The sequence below is a fragment of the Pundamilia nyererei genome, unplaced genomic scaffold (genome assembly GCF_000239375.1).
Source record: "Pundamilia nyererei isolate P.nyererei 1_Seehausen unplaced genomic scaffold, PunNye1.0 scaffold00104, whole genome shotgun sequence".
Classification (NCBI taxonomy): Eukaryota; Metazoa; Chordata; class Actinopteri; order Cichliformes; family Cichlidae; genus Pundamilia; species Pundamilia nyererei.
In genome coordinates, this window is record NW_005187505.1 from 299110 (window position 1) to 307404 (window position 8295).

Below are 8295 nucleotides of genomic sequence, written 5' to 3' on the forward strand. Positions count from 1 at the left end.
GAACCGGTTTTAAATGGTGACTTTGCCTAAAAACACATTTGTCACAAAAACACATAATTTGTCTCCATTTCTTTAATGAATTTCTGAAAAATTCCAACGATACGACAGTCTGACAGTCTTGAATAGTATCTTTGTACCAATAAGGTTGATTCCCAAAGAGCTGTTAGCTAAAAACACAGAATATCTTGATAGTATGGTGTGCAGTATATGTATGTGATAGTATGTGTCCTTAAAAATTTGAGGAAACTGGAAATGTGGAGGGCAAAAGAAAAGAAGTGGCAGATCTAAACAACTATCCACAGCAGATGGACAGTATCTGAAATACCCGCATACCTGGATAAATCACAATGCACACAACCAAACACTATCAGTCATGGATTGGCATACATGCCAACCCCCTGATTTTTCCAGGAGAATCCCGAATTTCAGTGCCCCTCCCGAAAATCTCCCGGAGCCACCATTCTCCCGAATTTCTCCCGATTTTCCATCCGGACAACAAAATTGAAAAACCATATCCCAGACTGGCCCAGCCAATGCCAGTTTCCAACAATGGCTACTACTACTGCAGCCACTTAGTTTTAATATTACTCTTATTAATCTTTCTGGGTCGCAAAATAAACTTTTAACATATTTTCAGGCGAGAATGTAGCTGTGTAAACTTCAAATATCTGAGCCGGCGAGAACAACAAACTCCCGGCACATCGTTTTCAAACCCCCGCGGCCTTTTGCTACTCAGCTTAAACATGATATATAAGTCACTTAGATAACTTAAACATGTTATTGTGTGGCCTTTTTCAGTGTTTTATTTGTTCGTGAGTAAATAGGTTTGGCTGAGATTAAAGTTATTAGATTAGATTAGATTAAATAAAACTTTATTAATCCCTCGGGAGGGTTCCTCCGGGGTTTTCACACAGCTGAATAAATGTCAAACAGAAAAGTGATTAAACAGAAATGTGAGATGGTAGAGAATTTACGCCAGCGTCTGGTTATTATTTAGACAGCAAGGAGCAGACGGCAGAGTTTCACTGCACCGAGAGAGCTCGTGACGTAGTTCTGAAGGCTAGACCGTCCAATTTCACCATCGCTCATTTCCGGTTGCCCGGCACCTGAGGACCACGAAGCCCGGGTCCTCAGGTGGATGCAGCCTCTGAATTTGGACACCCCTGCTGTTATAATAACGGTGACATTTAACTTATTTTATCCGATAAATAAACATAGTAAAATTCAAGTTTTTTGCATATATAGGTATATGTATACCTATATATACAAAAACATATAAATATATATAAATATGTGCATGCTGGAGGAAAGATGGGTGAATATGAGTCCCATGTTTTAAACACGAGTTGTTATTTGGTACATCTGATTTTTCATATGTGTTTCTCACCACCGGCTCCGGCTCCAGCTCTGGCTCTGGCTCCGGCTCCAGCTCTGGCTCTGGCTCTGGCTCCGGCTCTTTCTGAATCTCTGGAGTGCGACGGTGGATTTCTGGTGTTGGCATATCGTCCTCTGGATCAACATGATGAACTGGTGCTACTTGAGATTCCTCCTCTCTTCTTCTTTCTTCCTCCTAAAAGAAAGAACATCAATCACGTGAGCTGAAAACAGCTCACCTTGTAGCTCTTTACATTTTTGCAGCGCAGCGCACCTGCTGCTGTCTGCATTTGGCCTCCTCTCGCTCTCGGCTCTCTCTGGCTTGCCTCCTCGCTCTCTCTTCTTCTGCTTTCTTCCTGTTCTCCTCATCAGAAGCCTTGGCCATATTCTCAAAGCGTGCTTTCAGTTTCCCTGCACCTGCACTCGCTGCATAATAAAATCCAAAGTGAATGTGAATGCAGTGCATCATGGAAACCATTGAACAGTTGTGGATTTAATTGCTTGCCAGACAGACGGCAGAGTGTGAGTGATTATGTTGGAGAAACAAATGAACTTACAAGCCTCTACTGGCTGTGTCTTTTTATATGCAGAGGTCGGGGAGTCCATGTCTGTGAAGCCTGCTGCACTCTGGAGGTTAATAATAGAGAGAAAGAATTATTTTTCAGAAGTTTGAATTGTCACTACAGATATCATGTTTCAATAATGACGGCTACAGCTGTAAGAATACTCAAGCAGGCGATTAACTGACTGGCAGGAAATAAATCAAAATTAAAAATTAAAAGCTGGAGGTTTGACAATCTGCTGCTTGTCTGTTCCTGTCAGGTCAGGATGATGTACAGGCTATGAAACAGCCTTATTTCAGCTGATGATGTGGGCACATCTGGGCCAATCTGTTACTGGGGACCTCTGATACTCGGGCTAAACCACAAAATAAGTGGAGCTAAAAATGTGATCAAAGTCCCAAGAAGCAAGATGTTTGATGTTTTTTTGGGTTTTTTTAATGCTTTTGCTTAAGATTAAAAATCTTTTTTTGCAGAAGTTCCTTGGCTAAGAATCAACAGTGGTTACACAGCAACAACATATACAAAAAAAGTATACAATAAAGCATCGGTAACTGTCAGTGTCGCCTCAGGCCAGATGGGGGTGTAGTAAGGTTCAGGCCCACTCACTTAAATCTTTTAACAAGTTGTGCCAAAGGTGACTTTGAACATGACAAGACATCAGTTCAGTTGTGTCTAAGTACAAGTTATTTAGATATGTCACCACTTTGTAAAGGTCTGGAAGAAGACCCAAACAGTCACCATCTCAATATGAAACAGGCTGGGCTGTAAAGACAAGGGCGGATCTACAGGGGGGCAAAGGGGGCAACTGGCCCAACTACATATAACTGAAGAGGTATGTGCCACCCTAGACCTCTTGCCCTTCCTTTGCCCCCCATGTAAAATTTTCTAGATCCACCACTGTGTGAATACAATAACATCCTTTACCTTTTTGACAGAAAGTCAAATCAGTGAGTAAGATGGGAACAGACCAGCATTGGTCTCATAAATAAGAATGTTTATTCTGGTTATACAGAACAAGCAGACTATTCAGGCTAAGAATAAGATGTACAGTGGTGGAGAATGGCTTTAAGGTTTTAGGTAGGTATTAAAACATTTTTAAGTTCATTTTATGAAAATGAAAACAGAAATAATCGATGTTAATTCCAACATTTAGCATGTGTGCCTCACTTTTTCCAAAGTGTTAATTATCCCCAAGATGTTATGGCTACTTTCCATTTTATTCCAGATTAAACAATGAATCCAAAGACAATAATACAGAATTTCATCCTTGATGCTGACCTTATCCATGCGGTCTGCCTGTACGCCATACCGGCCACCGAAACCTGCTGAATAATCTGAACACAGAAGCACTTCATCAGTGTGATGAATACAGGAAGTCTGTTCCTGTAAATAACACATCCGTGGCTCTCTCCTCTAACCTTTTTGTGACTGATGTTTCTCCGTCTCAGCTTTGTAATCGTACCCCAACGCAGCTTTGTCGACTTTCTCCTTCTCAACACCAAATTTTCCTCCAAATCCCTTTGAGTAATCTGCACAGAATAAAGCAATCAAGTGTCATGAAAAAAACGGTGGCCGAACCTGCAAAAGCTGCAATTTTAACTCACCTTTCTGCGACTGATGCTTCTCTGTTTCTCCTTTATAGTCATACCCCACGGCAGCTTTGTCTACCTTCTCCTTCTCCACCCCGTATTTCCCTCCAAATCCCTTAGCGTAGTCTGGTGAACATAAATTTCAAATGCATAAAAAAAGCAAATATAAAGCACATAATATAAAAAGAGACAGTTGCTACAACCTGAACTCACCTTTCTGAGACTGATGCTTCTCAGTCTGACTCTTGTAGTCGTACCCCAAAGCCGCCTTGTCCACTTTGTCTTTCTCGACACCGTACTTTCCTCCAAATCCCTTTGAGTAATCTAAAGCAGTGAGTTATAAGAATGTAAGATTTAGACAAACTTCTGATAGGAGAATAGTGAATGACAGATGCAGGACAGTGGACGTACCTTTCTGAGATCCATGCTGTTGCACTTCTCCTTTGTATTCAAAGCCGACGGCAGACTGCACAAAGATTGAAATCATAATAAATATTAAGCATCGTATGTGTGGAACTTTTCTTACTGAAGAAACATCAGCTGTGGAACAGGCTCCCAGTGTGGATTAAGGAGACAGACACTCTCTCTACTTTTAAGATTGGGGTTCAAACTTTTCTTTTTGACAAAGCTAATAAATAGAGCTGGATCAGGTGACAATGAAGCCTCACCCACAGATGCTGTAAAGCTGAGGATGCTACAGGACTTCCCATGATGCACTGAGCTCTTCTTTTCCACTACCGATGCATTTATATGTCACTACTCCATGTCCTCTCCTCTCCTTCCCCTCACACCCCAACAACAGATGGCTGCCCCTCACTGAACCTGCCTCTGCTGGAGCCCCCTTCCCATAAAAACTGAGTCTCATTTCTCTATTTGTCGTAAAAACAGGCTATCATTGATCCCTTTCCTTTAAAGTCAGCTTCTGATTGGCTAACTTTGACCATGTTTAAAAGGAGTATCCACCAGTATATGTAGGTATAATAGAAACAATGGAAAGTATAATAGATCCCAGTTTTAACTGTACCGTTCACAGCAGATGGCCGCCCCTCCATGAGCCAGTCTCTACTGGAGGTTTGTTCCAATTAAAAGGGAGTTCTTCCTTCCCACTGTCACCAAAGCACGTGCTCACAGTGGGTCATATGAATGTAGTGATTTTCTTTGTTTTCTTTGTATTATTGTAATGTCTTTACCTTATAATTAAGGCCCTTTAGGGCAACTGTTGTTGTGATTTGGCGCTATATAAATAAAATTGAATTGAATGAATCCTGTTGTTTGATGGCATAGAGCAGCAGACAGAAACACAGAAGAGACGGAGACCTCATCATGTCATTTAAATCACATCTGAGTTACAGAATATCAAAGAAAAGATGTTAATGTGGGTGCAGTGTGCTCCCTTTTACTTATTGTTGCCTATTGTGAAAGAGTCTGCTTGTCTTCTCACCTTGTCCACGCGGTCCTTCTGAACACCATATTTCCCTCCGAACCCTTTCGCTGCATCTTTCTGGGAAGAGTGCTTCTCCACCTCTGCTACATAGTCGCTACCCAGAGCCACCTGAACAGCAGAGACACATCCGTTCAAACAAAAAGGACACCGTTTAAAGAAATGGTGTTCACAGAGTCGAGGGTAAAGAGGAGTCGCAGTAAATGATAGAAGCATATCACCATAATTCCGATTTCAATGAGAAAAACGTGTTAACCTTGTCCATTCGATCCGTCTCCACTCCAAACTTCCCTCCATATCCGTACGATGCTTTGGGAATGTTCTCCTTCTGCTTCACTTTCTCATGCTCCTCAGTGACCTTGTTTCTGAGCTCTGCAACACTGCAGGGGCCAAAACACATGAATAGTGAAACAGACGGCGTTCATGCTATTGCGAACTCAATCACTAACACTGATACACTCATCATGGTAATTTTAAACTGTTAGTATAGTAGTTGTTCCTCTGCTGCTTACTCTTAATCTGTTCCAATATTAAAATCTCTTACGAGCCACAAATTCAAGGTCACAAATGCTCAGAAGCTCTGAGTACATGGATACTGCTAATGGGCGGGTTTTCCCAATAGGGTGGGTCATGTGTCTGTCTAACTAACCACAACACTCTCTTAGAAGATTAATTAAGTTTTCTGCTTGATGAGGATCCACAGCAACTTTGAAGGTTACCAAATATTCATTAATGAGTGAATTATTGACCCTGAATAAGCCACAATTGATACAAAATCTGTCCCACCCGGTCAGCAGAGGTTTAAATATCACTGTCAAAGAGTTGTCAACATCACCATCATCATACATTATCCATATTAGGAAAGACTCGCGGCCTGACAGCTTACGCTGTGCTCTCACTTCCTCTTCCTGTTGCTGCACAGCACCCACTATGTCCTGAACTCATCTACGTGCACTATAAAAAAAATATTTCCAGGAACAGGCTGCACGTCTTTTCACCTGATGTGTTCTTTACGTCCTGAGCCCTCGATGGTTTTGGCCCCCCACCTCTGCTCCTGCTCTGACACGTCATTCTAAAAAACACACACACACATAAACACAAAATCAGAAATGATTGACGCAGGGGTGTCTACCCAACCCTCCCTACAGTGACGCTCACTCCAGGAAGTACACAGTACCTCAAAGTCAGGGTCCGTCTCCCAGTCATCCCCCTCTCCAGCCACCTTCATGCTCACATTGTGGCCCACCACTGACTTCCACATCTGGGGGTGGGAGATTAAAACACAGTGAGCCACAAAGGACAGATGCAATAAAGATCAACGACCCCTTCGTGCATTAAAATGATTATTCTCTGTTTAGGTGATCACTAAAAATAAACTAACGCACAACCACAAGCTCTGACCAAACTCTGCTCAAGTCTCAAAAAGGAAGTTATTCTGAACGTGATGGTTCATTTCCCCAAAAAGAACATACACTCTTCTTATAAAACATGTAACTAAAACACTGAAAAAGCTGCATTATAATATATTATTTAAGAACATTATGCACTGCATATGTTAAAATCATCTTTAATAAGGTGGAAATGAGAGATTTTATGTCGTGAGGGAAGCAGATAATCTAATAAAAATGAAGTCTTTTTCAGTAGCTGGCTACAATTTATCTTTAATTATATTTTTATGCCACTTTTATTGCCATAAATGGTAATTCTAGGCTAGTAATGACAGTCTCAGTAATGCTGGGCTTGTTATTTTTAATATTGGACACACAGTTCAGGTAAACACTGAGTTAAAAGCAGAAAATAGGTTATTCCCGTATTATTTAATCACTTTTATGTCATTCAAATGCTTCGCATCTGAAAACATGAGGCTGTTAAGTCACATTTGTCGCTACTAACGTTTCACTGTGCAGCACTTTAAACTGCGACTGCTTACATCTACTTCCTTAATTTAACGGAAATATTAACAGAGGAAAGTTAGACGCTGGCTTGTTAGTGGCTTCACTTTGAATACAAATATAAGATCTTTACCTTTCAGTTGTTGCGCAGTTTGCCCGTGTTTAGATGAATAATGTGCAACAGTAAGCGGTCCTGCGGGGTCTTTGCACGAGTCGCCGCACTCTAACGGGCGAGGAGTGAACGCGGATCTAGCACACGTGAGCGCGCTTTGGTGAAAATACCTGCACAAGTGTCGCCCCTGTCTGCCCTGGGGATTTAAGAGTTCATACCTGACAGCAGCGTGGCCGTTTTCTTTTCTTTTTCATATATAAGCGTTTAAATTAATTGTAGGGATTTAAAAATATATATAGATAGTGAAGTGCTGCATTCAAGTACCGTCCGGAATCAAAGAAAGTCCACCAGACATGCGCTCTTAAACAGTTTCAGGTCATAAAAATCTCCTCTTATGTTTTCCAAGCTAAAGACCGATTTAAGTAGACTGATTACAGACCAGCTGCTGTGGTGCAGTTGCAACATTTGGGGGCTTACACAACTTAAAACAGCTGGGAAAAATGATAATGAGCACTCACTTTTGGAGTCTGTCTATGCCTCAATAATAAAAATGGGGTTGGTTAAAAGCGTTTGCAGTTTCTGCTTGTCAAAACCAATCTCAGAGGGCCACTGGTGCGAAATGGGAGGGTAGGTCCTAAAGTATTCGGGAAAAATAATCAATCCCGTTACCAAAAAGCAAGCAATGCATCCTGGTGCACCTCCCTATACAACGTCAGCAAACGAAAACGCTCCTACATAGTAAAAGTAATAAAACCAGTTTTAAAGTGAGTCAAACACCTAAAATAAACTAAATCTACAAAAATAATGTCAAGAAACAAAAGCTGTGACCTTATTTGCAAGATTTCTAAGTGTCATTGTGCAGATGTGAGCGTGAACGGCGCATTAAGACTGGGCTGTATTCTCGTGTAATACCACCGAGAACCACAAGATGGTGCAGTGAGTCAGTGTAACAGGAGGTATGCCACCATCATTCAAGCTCAGCTTAGCTCACAGGTGTCGAATTACAGGCCTCAATGGTCGCTGTCCTGCTTGTTTTCCAACTAACCTGCCCTTGTAGCTTCTTATTGGCAAAGCACACCTGATCCAGGTAATCGGCAGCAGGTAGAGCAGGGATATCTCAAAAACAAACAGGATGCTGGCCCTCGAGGACTGGGGTTCAACATGTTTACACATTGTCACAAAGCTCAAATCATCTCACACTTTGTTTTTGAACACTGACAGGGAATTCCCGCTACTCAAATGGTCTCCACAGTCACCAGATCTAGAACCAAGAGAAACTTTGGGATGTCTATAATGGATGTACAGCGGACAATTCTGCAGAAAC

General features: G+C 41.6%; 1 protein-coding gene across 2 annotated transcripts; it reads right to left on the reverse strand.

Annotated features, from left to right (window-relative positions):
- Window positions 1–1164: 1164 nt before the first annotated feature.
- On the reverse strand, window positions 1165–7141 carry hcls1 (hematopoietic cell-specific Lyn substrate 1). 2 transcript variants are annotated; one of them, XM_005740800.2, is made up of 13 exons: window positions 6993–7141; window positions 6145–6228; window positions 5966–6039; window positions 5224–5347; window positions 4968–5078; window positions 3938–3992; window positions 3740–3850; window positions 3542–3652; window positions 3356–3466; window positions 3216–3271; window positions 1932–2001; window positions 1649–1800; window positions 1165–1570 (listed from the first exon to the last, which is right to left on the reverse strand). In XM_005740800.2, the coding sequence occupies exons 2-13, from the start codon at window positions 6226–6228 to the stop codon at window positions 1193–1195; spliced, it is 1437 nt and encodes a 478-aa protein (XP_005740857.1). In that variant the 5' UTR covers window positions 6993–7141; the 3' UTR covers window positions 1165–1192. The 2 variants fall into 2 exon arrangements, with proteins under 2 accessions (XP_005740857.1, XP_005740858.1); XM_005740801.2 differs by lacking the exon at window positions 3740–3850.
- Between the last annotated feature and the right edge of the window lie 1154 nt (window positions 7142–8295).